The sequence below is a fragment of the Apus apus genome, chromosome 22 (genome assembly GCF_020740795.1).
Source record: "Apus apus isolate bApuApu2 chromosome 22, bApuApu2.pri.cur, whole genome shotgun sequence".
In the NCBI taxonomy this organism is placed as follows: domain Eukaryota; kingdom Metazoa; phylum Chordata; class Aves; order Apodiformes; family Apodidae; genus Apus; species Apus apus.
The window spans coordinates 300,376-315,879 of NC_067303.1; the positions used below are offsets into that span (position 1 = coordinate 300,376).

A 15,504-nucleotide genomic window follows, 5' to 3' on the forward strand; every position below is an offset into this window, starting at 1 on the left:
TCGTCACTTGTCCTGTGTGGGGCAGGTTGCAGGTGGCCCCGGGCGATGGCGGTGGCTGCGGTCCCCTGTGGTCCTGCTGCACCCTGATCCATGGCCACGGGAGCTGGTGGAGCCTCTGGATGAGATGCTGCCAGCAGTGGAGCCACCACCAGATGCTTGACCCTGGGGCCGGCCTGGCATAGGGGTTTGAGCTCCCTTGCCATAGGGGATGAGCTCATCTGCAAGAGAGGGGACACACTGGGGGTTGGGGACACCCCCGGGGCCTCAGGCACATGGCTGCTGGCTCTGTCTTACTGGGGGTGGCCTGGTGGTGGGCCCTGCTAGGCTCTGGCAAGGCGCTGGGGGTCTGGCCTGGTGGTGGCACTGGCGGCGGTGGCAGCTCTGCAGTGGAGGGGGGAAAGGCTGAGTGACCCCCCCACAATGTCACCCTTCCCTTAATCCCTCCAGCCCCCCAGCTTACCTCCTGGTGGCTTTTCCTGACGGTAGTGGCTGCATTTGGGCTTCAGGCGACTTTTTGGGGTGTCCCCACGGGTTGTCCCTGGGGGGTGATGGCAGTGTCAGCTCCCCCCCCCAGCTGGTGACTGTCCCCCCACCCCTTTAAAAGGGTGACCTGGGGCTCACCTGTGCCCAGTGGGCAGCGGGCTCGGGGTGTAGGGGCCTCAACAGTGTCCGGACAGGAGGTGCCAGCACTGGGGGGGGCGCTCCTGGGAAAGAGGGGTGTGAAATGGGGGGTGGGGGTGCTGAATGACATCAGCACAGCTGGATCGCAGCGGGATGAGTGCATCGGAGCAGCTGGATGGCAGGGCCATGGCTGCATCACAGCCACATGGTCATGCTTGTGGTGACAAAGATGGGTGACCCTGGGAGGAGACATCTGGGTGATGGGTCCACAGCTGGAGCACAGCTGCATGGCACAGCTGGAGCACAGCTGGATGATAGATGCTCAGCCAAATTGCAAACTTGGCATGGCTGGATTGCAACCGCACAGCTGGATCACAACAGAGCTGGGTCTCAGCAACACAGCTGGATCACAGCACAGCTTGGTTGCATACACACAGCTGGATTCAGTGCAGCTGGGTGCAACAGCTGGCTTGCCATGGTGTGCCAGATTCATGATGGCATCCTTGGGTGGTGGCAGAGCTGAGCCACCACAACACAGCTGGATGGCAGCGTCCTAGCCAGCTGGTGACAGCACAGCCGCATCGCCATTGTCATGCTACAGCCAGCCCATAGTATAATGGATGGGACATGACAGCACAGCCAGAGAACAGCTGGATAGCCCTGGTGACAACATGGATGGGTCATTCAGAGACATCTGGACCATTGTGGGACATCTAGACCTTAATGGCATAGCTGGACCATGATGGCACAGCAGGGCTGGATCATGACAACATGGCTGGGTCATGATAGGACATTCAGACCCCAATGGGCTGTCTGGACCCTGATGACACGGATGGACCAAGCAAGGCCCATCTCCTACCAGAGCAGGCGGGGGCTCTGGAAGTCATGGAGGCAGGGGGTGTCCTCAGTGGTGCGGGGCGATGGTGTCAGCATGGCCATGGATCGGGAGGAGGCGGCAGGCGAGGGTGTAGCGGTGGCACAGGGGATGTCCTCACTGGCGCACCACTCCTCTGTCCCCAACCTGCAAGGTGGAAGCCAGTGGGATAGACACTGGGGTCAGCATCCCCCAGCCCCCACGGCCCCCAGCACTTACCCTCCAGCTGCCTCTTCCTCTTCATCCTCCTCCTGGGCACAGTGGCTCAGCTCGCTGTCCGAAGGTGGTGGGGGCAGCAGCTCTGTCCAACTCACCACTGGTGGCTTCACCTCTGTCCAAGTTACCACTGGTGGCTTTACTGTCTGCCCCAGCTTCGTCCCCTTGGCTCCTGTGGCGCCAAAGGATGCTGGAAGAGGACCGCACCACTGGTACCCATGTCCTCCCTCCTCAACCCATCCCACCACCCTACCATGCTCGACCCGTCCGTGGGGGGCTGCGGCATCCATGGGTTGGGGACCCCCCCCAGGGTAGGGGGTCCCATGCTGCAAGAAGTGGCGGGGGAGGGTGCCGAGCTCCTCATCCCCCACCTCAAGTGTGCCGTAAACCAGCCCCTCACCAGCCCCGACCCCAAATGGCTCCATCTGGGCAATGTAACGGGTGATGCCAGCATCTGCAGAAGGTCACCGGCACCGTCAACCATGACCTCCCCCCAGTCCAAGCCACCCATCCTCCACGCAGAGCCCTCACCATTGTAGTATCTGTCGGTGGTCCCCAAGCTACTGGTCACACCACTGTGCCAGGCATCTGCCAGCCATGGGTAACCACCAGCTACGGTCCTGCATGGAGATGGGATGATGAGATGTGGGCACAGAAGGTCCCAGGGTGGAGAAGGTGGACACCAGGGGTGTCATGGGCTGGTATTGGGGGCATTTTGTTTAGTCTTATGTGGGGGGAGAGAAGATGGACCGTTCCCCACAGGGGGGTTACCTGGGGCTGCCACATGCTGGAGTTGGGAAGGTGACTGCAGAAAGGGATGGGGGCGAGGGGCAGCGGTGAGTCCCAGCGGAGCCTCTAGGCTCACCAGCAGGCGTGTAGGCAAAGGATGCTGGGAAGAGAGAGGCGGTAGGTGCTGGTGGGTGCCAGGGTGAGGGTCCTGCGGGTGGCACCCACCCCCTTCCCATACCAGTGAAGTGGCTCAGCTCCTTCTTCCTGCGCCGGCGGCCGTAGAGCCACATGGCCAAGGCTGCCAGGATGAGCCAGCCTGCGCTGCCAACGCCAGCAATGAAGGCCGGGCGACGTGCCACCTCAGCCAAGCTCTGAGCTACGCTGCTGCCACCTGCCAGCCCCACATCCTGCTCCACCGGGGGGGCTGCAAGTGACACGGGGGGGAAACACACAGAGGAGCTGTCCCCCGCAGTGGGGTAACCCTGACACCTCCCACCTAGAGCCACAGCCACGCGGGACTCACCGACAAGGATGGGGACGGGGGCACTGCGGGTGCCCACACCAGCGCTGGTGGCAGCGGCGACTTGGGCATGGTAAGGGACACCGGGGACGAGTCCCTGCAGCACTGTCGCCAGTACTGTCCCCTCCACACTCTGGTTGATGTGGAAGCGGCTCTCATTGCCCAAGCACCAGATCTGAGGGAGGGGACAGGATGATGACATGGGGACACCATGATGTGGTGCCATGGGTGAACAAGAGGGGACATCGTGCTCTTACCCGGTAGTCACGGATGATGCCATTCTGCTCAGCTGGCGGTGGCGGCTGCCACGAAATGCGGATGCTGGTGCCATTCCCAGCCACTCTGATGGCTTGTGGCGGGGCACTGGGGGCTACCAAGGAAACACATGGAGAGGGTGTCACCTCCAAGGTGTCGCCGGGGACCACCACCATCCCCCTGTCCCTGTACTCACCTGCCTCCGGGATGCTAAGGGTGCGCACGGCGCTATCAGGGCCATGGAGGTGGTGGAAGTAGGGTTGGACCTTGACCTGGTAGTCCTGGCCACGGCGCAGGTGGGTGAGCAGGACCCCCCGGTCTCCCCGTGCCACCCGTGCCTCCTCCCAGCGCCCACCACCCCGCCGCAGCAGCACCCTGTAGCCCTCAAGGGAAGGTGCTTGGTGCTCCACCTGTGGACAAAGGGATGGGGATGAGGTTTTTTGGGGGTGGGCTGAGCACCAGAGCCCCCAGCGTGGCCCGGCACCTGGCAGCACTCACAGTCCAAGAGAGGCGGACGGTGCCTGGCAGCAGCACCACAGGCTCCAGCAGGTGCACAGTCACCTGCGCCAGCTCCTGTTGTACCCTCTCCAGGTCCAGCCCTGCCTGCACAGGGCTGGTGGCTGCTGCAGATGAAAGGTCCATGGGCACTTCCATTGGCATAATTGGCAGTGACACACCCAAGGATGGTAAGTCCACGAGCACCTCCATTCGTGTCACCGAGTGGAGATGCACCCAAGAGTGGTGGGTTCATGGGCACCTCTGCCCATGTTGTCACCAGGTCTCACCTTGGGTGCGCACAGGCTCTGAGAGGCCGCTGGGGTCGCTGAGCCCGTGGGCGTTGGCTGCCCGCACCAAGAAGAGGTAGATGGTGTCAGGAATGAGGCCGCTCACCGTGTGGCTCTCACCTTCCACGTCAGCTGCCACTGTCTGCCATGGGCCACCCGCTGCCTGGCTGCCAGAGAAGAGGGGTGACCCATAGTGGGATGGCACTGGGCCACTGTGTCACCCCTGCACCTGCAGAGGACACTTGTGTGATACCTGAAAGCCTCCACAATGTAGGAGGTGACATTGGTGGCACTGCTGTCCTCGTTTCCTTTCCAGCTGAGGGTGACGCTGCTTTCAGTGATGTTGGTGACCACAGGGGTGGAGGGTGGCCCAGGGAGAGCACCAGGTTCAGGAGACAGTGGGGAGATGTCTGATCCGTTACCTGCGGGGTGGCAAGAGGTGAAAATCTGGGGTGGCTTCATTCCCAGAGCCATGGTGTCCCCAGTGCGGTGACATCCCCATGACCCACCTTGTACCTCCAGGGAGCCACCCCAGCTCATCTTGCTCACCGGGCTGGTGGCCACGCAGTCGTAGTGCCCCAACTCCACCAACTGCGAGGAGAAGAGCTCCTGCCCCATCACCGCGAGTACCCACCACCCTTGGTGCCCACCCCCCCAAGTATCCACACCCTTTGTTACCACCATTCATCATCCATTGGAACCATCACCCTGAGCATCCACCACCCACTGCACCCACTACTCATTGGAACAATCATCTTGAGCACCCATCACCCATTGGAACCATCACTTTGAGCACCCACCACCCATTGGAACCACTACCCATTGCACACACCACCCATTGCACCCATCACCTATCTCTCCCATCATCCATTGGAACCATCACCTTGAGCTCCCACCACCTGCTGGAACCACCACCCTGAGCACCCACCACTCATTAAAACCACACCATGGGTGTCTCCCCCACTCACCTTCAACCCACTGATCTGCAGGGTGCCGTTCTCCAGCAGGCTGACGTGGGGCTGGGCCCCACCCAGGGCATTCCCATCCTTCTGCGCCCCCCCGCTGGTGGGAGGGTCCCCACCATGCACCCCCCGGCATGGCAGAACCCTCCGGTTGCCGGGCCCCCGACGGATCACCGGCGGGCGGGGGGAAGAAGCAGGAATTTCTGTGTGCTGGGTGGGTGCAAGGGGTGCAGGGAGAGTGGGAGGGCTAGGGTGGGGCAGGAACTCACCCTGGGCCACCTGCAGGCTGGCCCGGGCCAGCAGGCTGCCAGCCACGCTGAGGGCCTGGCACAGGTAGGAGCCAGCGTCCGCACGGGTGACGTTGACAATGGTGAGGGACCCAGCAGGGGACACCCAATGGCGGGCGCTGGGTGAGGGGGGCTGGCCTGGGAACAGCAGGGTCTGGGGAGTGGGATAGGGGTGGGAATGGAAATGGGGACAGGATGAGATGGGGTGGGAATGGGAATAGGCTGGGAATGGGGACAGGGGTCTGGATAGGAATAGGAACAGGCTGGGATGGGGTGGGAATGTGATGGGGATGGGCTGGGAATGGGATAGGTATAAGATAGGGTGGGGATGGGGAAAGGGAAGGGGATGGGGACACAATCGGGACAGAGATAGGGATGGGATGGGGTGGGGATGGGGACAGGGATGGGGTCAGGGTTGGGCAGGAATGGGGACAAGGATGAGGATGGGGACAGGAATGGGGTCAGGATGGGTTGGGGTCAGGGTAGGGGCAGGAATGGGTATAAGGATGGGGACAGGGATGGAGATTGGGATGGGAACAAGGATAGGGACAGGGATGGCCACAGGGATTGGATGGGGACAGGCATAAGGACAGGGTTGGGGACAGGGCAGTGACAGACCTGGGTGCCTTCCTTCTGCCAGAAGATGGCGGGTGGGGGGTTGCCCCTGGTGTGGCAGGAGAAGGTGACACTCTGCCCAGGGGTGATACTCTGGTCGCGGGGGCCGGTGACCAGCTGGGGGGGCACTGAGACACAGGAGAGATGGGCTGCTCCCACCGCTCCACTGGCAACCATGGGTGCTCCAGGGGGGCACAGGGACAGCCCTTACCATGGACAGTGAGGGTGGCTGAGGCCTGGGCACGGCCCACCCCATTGTCAGCCACACAGGTGTAGGTGCCCTCGTCCTCTGGATGCAGAGCCCACAGCTGCAGGGTGTTGTCAGGGAGCACATCCCACCTGGACCAAGGCAGAGATGCACCAGGAGGGGCTGGAACACTGGGAGGGTGTGTGGAGTGGGAGGAGGGCAAGGGATGGGGTGGAGTTGTGGGATGTGATGGGGACATTCTATGTAACAGGGACACAGGATGCAACAGGAAAGTGGGATGCTGCAACGGGGATGCAGGACATGATGGGGACACTCAATTCCGCAGTGTCATGGGAGGTGACGAGGACACACGCTGCAGCCAGGCTACAATCCATCCTGTGCCCCCTGCCATCAGGCAATGCCACCTGCCTGTGCCCCCCCCCTACCCTGTCGCTGTCCCCACTCACCTCCCTGCCGGTATGGTGCCCTCCTCCTTGTACCACTGCATGGTGGGCTGGGGGTCCCCCCCAGCCTGGCAGGTGAACTCAGCTGTCCCCCCTGCCAGCACTGCCTGGTCCTGGGGTCGCCGGTCAAAAGCAGGGCGCTCTGCGAGGGGGCATTCAGTCCTGCTGTCACATCACTCCTCCCAAAGGGGATGTGCCCCCCCAGCCCATCCCCACGCACCCAGGACCAGCAGGCGGGCGGGAGCGCTGTCCCGCTCCCCCGCCGCGTTGGTGGCCACGCAGACATAGAGGCCGGTGTCACTCTTGCGTGCAGGGGCCACCATCAGCTTCCCACCGTGGATCTGGGGGGATACAAGGGTCAACAGGGGAGTGAGACTCCCGGCTTGAGGGAGATGGTTGGAGGGATGCCCCTGTGTCTCACCGTCAGGCGCTCATCCCCATCACCCAGCCAGGCACCATCCTTCTTCCAGGTGATGCTGGGCTTGGGGTGGCCACGAGGGGGGACACACTCCAGGACAGCCAGGTCACCCGAGGCCACCTCCACATCCCCAGGGGGTCGCTGAAAATCTTCCCGCAGCACTGGGGTGGACACCAGCATGGGAGAGACATCAGCACCAGGGCAGGGGACACTGGCACAGGGTGGGAATTGGCATGGGGAGACATCGGCACAGATGGAGACATCAACAATGGAGGGGGGAGGGCATTGGCAAGGGGGTGACACCAGCATGGGGGGGCATCATCATGGCTGGGGGGAGATCAGCCCTGCCTCATTGTCCCCATCCCTGAGCCTCAGCCAGGACAAGCAGGTCCCCCAAGCCACCTGATGACCACATCTCCAGGGAGGCCAGGGACATCGCTGCCTTTGTTTTAATTTATTCCAAATTATTTTCACTTACTTTAATTTCTCTGAATTTCTTTTAATTTATTTCCAATTATTTTTACTTGTCAATTGTATTTATGTATTTTCATTACCATAGAATCACAGAATGATTTGGGTTGGGAGAGACCTTAAAGATCATCTAGTTCCAACCCCCCTGCCTGGGCAGGGACACCTCCCACTAGATCAGGTTGCTCAAGACCCCAGTTCTCCAATTCTTTTAATTTCTTTTCATCTCTTTTCACTGATTTCCAATTATTTTCACTTTTAAGTGAAGCTGTAACTTCTTTCCCATTACTTTGCTTTGTTTGAACTTCTTTACACTTCTTCCCATTTCTTTCCAATTATTTTCACTTTCACCAGCCATGGGCTCAACCGTGACACCAAACTCCTCCCTCAAATGCCCCCCACCCCAAAAATACCCTCATCACACCAAAATCCCCCCTCCAGGCCCCCGTGGACTGACCAGCCAGCTCCAGCGAGGCATTGCGGCTGGTGGCCACCCCCAGGTAGTTCCTGGCTACACAGACGTAGACGCCCTCATCAGTCCTGCCACGCCGGCCAGGGAGGATACGGGGCAAGTAGAGGGACCCCCCTGGCAGGAGGGTGCGGTGGGAGCGGGGGTCCTCCCGCCCCGTCCCCACCCGCTCCCCATCCTTGTACCACTCCACTGCAGGTGCTGGGCGGCCCTCGGCCCGGCAGTGCAGGGTGGCTGGGTCTCCCCTGAGCACTAGGAGGTCCGTTGGGTGCTGCACAATGCGGGGGGCTGTGTCCTCCAGCAGGGGGTGGGAACCTGTGGGGAAATGTGGGGGGTTAGGGGGGGCCACTAGTGCCTTGCAGGGAGGATTGGCCCAGGTTGTCTTCCTTCCCCACTTGGGAGGTAGAATGAGCCAGAGGTGGAATGACCTGGAAGTGAGATGATCCAGAGGTGGGATGACCAGAGGTGCAATGATCTGGAGGTGGGATGATCTGGATGTGGGATGATCTGGGAGTGGGATGAGCCCAGAATTGGGATGAAGTGCATGTAGGTCTCAGTCCAGTGGATCCCCCCCAACCCAGGTGGGTGCTGGCAGGGTGGGAGCAGGACCAGAACAGTGTCAGACCTTGGACACACAGGAGACAAGGACAGGGGGAAAAAGCAGCTCCACTCCCAGTAACACTCCTTCTCTGCCCAGTTTCCCTCTGGGCCACCCCTGGGGAAACGGGGTTGGGGCTAAATTCCCTAAAAAAAAAGGTGTTTTCCCTTGGCTGCAAGTGAGAATTTTCTGTGGCCAGGGAGGGAGCTCCGGGCTGCAGGAAACGCCTCTTTTTAAGGGAAAAAAAAAACCCATATTGGGTCTGTGGATGTTCCGGGGGAATTAATGACTGCTCGTTAATGATGGGGTAATTAATACTCATTAACGCTAGGGTAATTAATGTCCGTTAACGCTGGGCATGGCTGGCCCTGCAGTACAGGCTGCGGTCACTGTGTGTCACTGCTGTCCCAGGGAGCGGCGGTGACACACGAAAGCAGAGCAGAGTGCACATACACACACACACACGTGTGTGCATGCACATACATGCACATGTATGTAGCCACGCACTGGCCCGGGTGCATGCAGCACCAGGCATTTGCACACACGTGTGCACTCACAGACACGTGTGCATGCAGGCAGGAGGTGCGTGCACTTGCAGACACCCGAAGGTGCATGTAGAAGTGTGCATTCATGTAGGGGTGGGAAAGCATGCACACACATGCACACACACGCACACACATGCAGGGGCGTGCAAGCATGCACTTACACACGCAGGTGCACGCACACACATGTATTCACACAGGGAGCATGCACGTCTAGACTTGCATTTGCACACACATTTGCACACACATACGTGTACACAACCCTGCATGGCCCTACACACATGACACTGGGGCATACAAGCTTCCATGTACCCACAACCTCGCCTGCAGACGCGTGAACACGCATGAACATGGATCACACACACGCCCTCTCATGCATGCCCCTCATTTGCATACGCATGTGCACAGCCCCAGCTCCCCAGCACTTGGAGGTGGGGAGGTGGGAGGGGGGGCTGTGATTTGGGGTGCCCTGGGCTGGTTGCCATGGGGATGGGATGCGGCTGCCATGGGGACAGGGGAGGGATGCTGCTGGGGGCTGAGGCAGGGGGGCCCAGCGGGGGCCAAGGAGGTCGCAGCTGGCCCCGGTGGCTAATTGGACTGGGGAGGGGGGAAGGCCAGGCCCCCTTCTGTGCCCCCCGTTCCCCACAGGGGCTTGGGGGACACCCCTATCAGCCCCCCAGAGACAAACGAAGGGAAGTTCAGACTGAAAAACAGGAGGAAAAGCTCAAAAAGTGGACCCCCGCCTTAATCCTCCCTTCAGCCCCACAGTACCCATGGCTAGAGTCAGTTTGGGGACACAGAGTTAATTTGGGAACATGAGGCTGGTTTGGGCACACGGGGTCTCTCCCAGTTCAGTCAAGGGGTCAGTGTAAGGACACAGAGAGAGACTGGGGACACCAAGTCTCTCCCGGCTCAGGGATATGGGGTTGGTGTAGGGACACAGGAACAGTTTGGGGACAAGGGGTTGCTCCTGAGAGCTGGTCTGGGGACATGAGGACAATGTGTGGATACCGGATCAGCCCCAGTTCACGGTCCAGGAGTCGGTGTGGGGACATGGGGCCAGTCTGGGGATAGGGCATCACTCCTGGGTCAGTCCTGTTTTGGAGACTCAGGGCTGGTCCCGATTTGGGACTATTTAGGGACACGGGATTGCTCCTGTTTCATGGTCCGGGGACACAAAGCTGGTCCCCGAGGGGGAACACGGGGGCTGATTTGGGGACACTGGGTCACTTCCAGATTGGTGACATGAGCAGGTCCCAGAGTGGGGACATGCATTCGGTTTGGAGACCGGTGGGTCCTGGCTCGGGGCTAGGTGACTGAGGGCTATTGCCAGTGTGACCGCTGGACTGGGGACAGCGGAACAGTGGGACACGGGGACAGTGGGACACCGGGGACAGCGGGATACAGGGACACGGGGACAGCGGGACAGAGGGGCAACAGGACAAGGCGACAGCAGGATACTGGGAGAGCGGGACACAGGGAGAGCGGGAACTAGGGACAGAGGGACACTGGGGACAGCGGGATACAGGGGCACGGGGACAGCGGGACAGTGGGACAGAGGGGCAACAGGACAAGGCGACAGCAGGATACTGGGAGAGGGGGACACAGGGAGAGCGGGAACTAGGGACAGCGGGACACGTACCGTTCCCGGGGGTGAGACGGAGCGCGGGACCCGTACCGTTGGGGTCAGAGGAATTGGAGCCCTCGGCTCCCAGCGAGTCGGCGAACAGGTTCAGCTGCAGCAGCGTCTTCAGCAAGTACCGCAGCATCGCACCGCCCGGATCGGCTGGGTTGGTCCGAAACAGCACGGCTCGGCTTGGCTGAGCTCAGCTCGGCTCGGTCTGGCTGGGCTCTGCACGACCCGATCCAGCTGGGCTCGGCTCAGATCACAGGTAGGATGTGCTCAGCCCGGCTCAGCCCAGCACGGTTCAGATCGGCTCGGATCGGCTCGGCCCAGCCCAGTTCACCTCAACCCAGCTCGACTCAGCCCGGTTCAGCCCGTCCCGCCTCCCCCCTGTCCCGGCTCCTCCCGTTCGGGCTCCTCCCGTCCCGGCTCAGCGCGTCTCGGTTCAGTCGGTCCCAGCTTCCCGCAGCCCGCGGCACCGCCCCCGGGTCCAGGGGGATGCAGCGGGGGCGCGGCCAGCGCTATGCTGGGGGGGAAGTAGGGGGGTGTCACTGCCCCCCATTTTGGGGGAAGGGGAGGACTCCCATACGGGGGCGGGCAGGCGTGGGAAGTAGGTTGAGGTGATCTTTGAGGGGGGCCAGAAGAAAAGGGGGGCGAGGGCTGCCGTCACCCCCCAGGTAAATAACCACCTGGGGACCCCCCTTCAATGAACCCCAAAAGGCAGCTCGGGGGGGCAGGCTCATGCACAACTACTCCAACACGGGGGTGGAGAGGGGACTTTTAGGGGTGCTGGGACTCCTAGTGGCCTTGAACTTGGGGGGGGGGGGTCACGTGGGCACATCTGCATGATGGCTCCTGAATTCATAATGAGCAATTAGACAATTAATGCAAGGGAGGGGTGAAGTGTGAAGCAATGCCTCTTCCCCAGCGAACCCTTCGTTAGGGGGGGATCGTTATGGGGGGGTTTGTTATAGGGGGATTGTTATGGGGGCTCATTCTGGAGAGGTTCCTTATGGCACGGGTTTTTATTGGGGTGTTGTTACGAAGGTTCATAATAGAGGGTCATTATGTGGGTTTGTTATGAGGGGGTCGCTATGGAGGGGCTCATTCTGGGAGGGCTTTTTTTGGAGAGGGTCATTATGGTGGCACTATATATCCTGCTTGGGGAGGGTGGGGATGATGGGATGGGAAGAAAGACGGGGCCCGGGGAGGTGGGACCCCCAGGGACGGTTGGAAAAAGGAAGTGGGGAGGGGATGATGAGGGAGAAATGTGGAGGGAGGACACACTGTGTGCACATATGGGGCACAATGGGCAGGGTGAGCAGAAGAGGCCTCACATCTGGACAGTGAGACAAGCTCGCTCTGCACATCGGGAGGGGCGTTTCAACTGGAGGGCTCTTGGTACACATCTGGAGAGGGGTCGTGCACATCTGTGGCACAGAAGTTGTTCACATCTGGGAGATTTAGAGGGTACATGCAGATTCAGGCAAACACCTGGAGGTCACAGCTGGAGAGGTCCTGAGGGGGGTCACAACCAGTCTCTCGCAGGAATGGCTCAGCACATCTGGAGAGTCTGGCAGGTTGCACCTCTGGAGCCACAATAAAAGGGGGGGGGGGGGGGGGGGGCGGGCGCACATCTGGATGCACATCTGGAAAGCATGCTCCAGGATGCTGCCCCCCACACTTGTAGCTGTGCTGAGGCCCCAAATGGGCACAGACCTGGGACCCACCACACACATCTGGGATGCCCTGTGCACATCTGGGGCCATTCAGCCTCTCTGTATCCCAGCAGATCTGCCAGATCTCAGCATTCCATGGCCAATTCATCCATACCACCCAGAGCCAGGCATGGAGAAAAGAAAGATTAATTTATTAATATCCCTAAAGCTTTTCCCTTTCTCCTGCAGTGGCTGCCCAGGGATTTCCCAGAAGGATCAAAACCAGGAGAAATCAAAGAACAGGTTTATCCAACTCTTATCCAAATAATTCTCCAGGATGGGAATTGAAGGTGATGCCCAGAATATTAAATGCTGTGGAATTTCCCCCTCCCTCCTTTGGGTGTTCCTGAAAAGCCGAGTCACAGGGATGGGGCATCTCCAACTGGGAATCAGGGCTGAAAAAGGACTGGAAATCCCCAGGGAGCTTTTGGTCCTCTTTCCCCGGAGTGCTTTGAGGAATTGGATGTTTTGGGAATTTTTTAATGGGAATCCTGCAGTCTGCGGGACAAGGGGTTTCAAGCACTTCTGTATCAGCTTGAGGCTGAGGCGATGGGCTCGATGTCTTGGGGTGGGAAAAGGAGACAAAGGAGCTGCCTTATCCCCATGGATAATCTACACACACGCATACATACGCACGGATTTATCCCGGTTAATCAACCGGGCAAACAGCGCGAGCAGGGGCATTGCCTCCTCATTAGCGGATTTATTCCCGCTGCCGCCGCTGTTAATTGCCCTTTGATGCGGCGATTAGCGGCTGTTTGAGCAGGCTTTGCCCAAACCTCTCCCTGCCACGGCCTAAAAGCCACGCCCCGCCCCCCGAATATTATTTTTCGGGGGCGGGGGGGGAGGGGAGAGGGGAGGATACTTCGTTATCCAAGTTATTCTGCTTTATTTTCCGTAATTCCTTAATTTTTCTAACCTGGACAGGCCGGAGCTGGCGGTAATAAGGAGCGACAGGATATTTGTAGGGGCAAATAAGGGGCTGGGACCCCCGCGCCGCTGCTGGGGGGGGTTCCATCTCTCGCAGCCCTTGTATTACCATGCCCTCTGGGAACCCCCTCTCCCCCAGCCCCGCTCTTTGCCGGAAAAATGCAGCTTTTTGCATATTTATACGGGTCGTGGATCTGCACATGGGGCCGGGGGGGAGGAATGGGGAAGACCCCGGGGGGTGGGTCTGGAAAGGAGCAGGGCTGGAGTGGTGCTGGGTGGTGGCAGGGGGATACTGGGGATGCTGGGGTGTGGCAAGGGAGTGCTGGGGGGTACTGGGGAGACAGGGGGAGTGTGAGGGTTGGTACTGGGATGGGTTAGGGGGTGCCACTGGGATTGTGGAGGGAATTGTTCTGGGATGCTGTAGGAAATAGTACTGGGCTGCTGTAGGGAATGATTCCAGGATGTTTATGGGGGTGATGCTGGGATGCACAGAGGGATGCCAGGATCCTTTAGGAGATGGCACTGGGGTGCTTTAGGAGATGGGACAGGGGGCCCTTTAGGAGATGGCACTGGGACTGTTTAGGACTTGATGGCAGTATGCTGTAGGGAATCCTGCTGTGATGCTTTGGGGAATGATGATAGGATGTGATATGGAAGAATGCTGGGATGTTTTAGGGGAGCTACTGGGATGCTTTGGGGGATGGTGCAGCGATGCTTTGAGGGATGATATCGGGATGTGATAAGGGATAATACTGGGAGGCTTTAGGGGGTGGCACTGGGAAGCTTTAGGAAACAATGCTGGGATGCTTTAGGCCAGCACTCTGGGATGCTTCAAAGGATGATGTCAGTATGGAATAAGGGCTGATGCTGTGATGTTTTACTGGAGATACTGGCATGCTTTGAGGGATGGGATGCTTTGGTGTGGGATGCTTTAGGGGTACCAACTGGAATGATTTAGTGAGTAATGCTGGGACTCTGTAGGGGTAACACCAGGATGCAGTGGGCGCTGGTGCTGGATGCTCTGGGTGAGCAGATGGGGTTTGCTTTTGGGGTGCCTGGGGGTGCTGGGCAGTCCAGAGAGGCTGATCCCGAGGCCAGGGGTCAGTCTGTCTGTCTGTCTGTCACCTGAGTTTGGTGGGCACAGGAGGCTGCTGGGCCAGGGTCTTCTCTTGGGACATCCCAACCCGCCTCATTATTGGGGAAGCGGGAGCCCATGTGTTCCCTAGTCGGGTGTATATTAACATCCCATTCCCAGCTCTTTAATCTCCAGTTTGTCGGGATCATCTATCAGGCCAGGCTCCCTCCAGGGCCAGGGGAAAGCAGGCAGGGCTGGCAGCTGGGGCCCAGCCAGGGGCCAGCGCCGCGAGGCCCCGGAGGAAGCCAGCTCCGGGTCCAACAGGTCGTGGCTCATGTGTGAAGAGCCGGTTCTGGCCCGGCACCTCATTGGGAAAAGCTTCATCAAAGCTGGGCTTAATTGGGTGGAAGCCTCGTTTGCATGGGCACTAACGGGGGATCAGAGGGCCGGGGCCGGCGCTGACGGCCCTACAAAGACAAGCAATTACCCGCCTGTCTGCATTATGTATTAACCCATCTGGGGCCGGGGATGGCCGCGGAAAGGGAGACAAAGGCGGGGGCGTGACTGGGCTCCTCCTGCCCACAAACCCGCCTGGGGCCCCTTTGTGTAGCAGGATATGGGGGGCAGCTCCGAGGATGCTGCTGGGTACCAGAGCAGGGCAGGAGGGACCCTCAGCATCGCTGCATCCCCCTCAGCATCTCTGCATCCCCCCTCAGCATCCCCATATCCCCCCTGAAAGCAGCCACCACTCATTGCACAGATGAGCCCCAGCTGAGAACAGTCACAACTCATCACACCAATGAGCCTGGCTGAGAACAGCTGCAATTTGTTGCATGGGTGAGCCCTGGCAGAGGACACCCATGATTCATTGAACTGGGCAATCCCAGCTGAGAATCAGGCACAACTCATTGCATGGGTGAGCCCCACTGAGCCCACCGCAAACCCTCCCTTCTGCAGAGAGGCTGAGGATGGGCCCAGCTCCCTACAGGACTGATCCACTGAGCCTCACCCTCCACGGTGTCACTCCCAGAGGTCAGTTGGCCCTAACAAGGATGCACGGCCACATTCCAATCAGCTGCTCCATAAGGATAATGAGCAACCCACTGCCCTCATTTGCATACCTTTCCTGCCCTCCCCACCCCTCTAA

At 59.8% G+C, this 15,504-nt stretch overlaps 1 protein-coding gene across 1 annotated transcript; it reads right to left on the bottom strand.

The window, feature by feature from the left end:
* Positions 1–3: 3 nt before the first annotated feature.
* Positions 4–10,779, bottom strand: ROBO3 (roundabout guidance receptor 3). The gene is made up of 27 exons (XM_051638303.1): positions 10,653–10,779; positions 7,859–8,185; positions 6,937–7,094; positions 6,736–6,856; positions 6,519–6,657; positions 6,076–6,203; positions 5,868–5,992; positions 5,232–5,403; positions 4,969–5,165; positions 4,510–4,591; positions 4,254–4,422; positions 4,001–4,167; positions 3,714–3,838; positions 3,412–3,625; positions 3,218–3,330; positions 2,964–3,135; positions 2,679–2,864; positions 2,507–2,600; positions 2,395–2,426; positions 2,243–2,323; positions 1,965–2,165; positions 1,715–1,883; positions 1,481–1,642; positions 622–704; positions 461–538; positions 295–381; positions 4–218 (listed from the first exon to the last, which is right to left on the bottom strand). The coding sequence occupies exons 1-27, from the start codon at positions 10,777–10,779 to the stop codon at positions 4–6; spliced, it is 3,924 nt and encodes a 1,307-aa protein (XP_051494263.1).
* Positions 10,780–15,504: the final 4,725 nt, after the last annotated feature.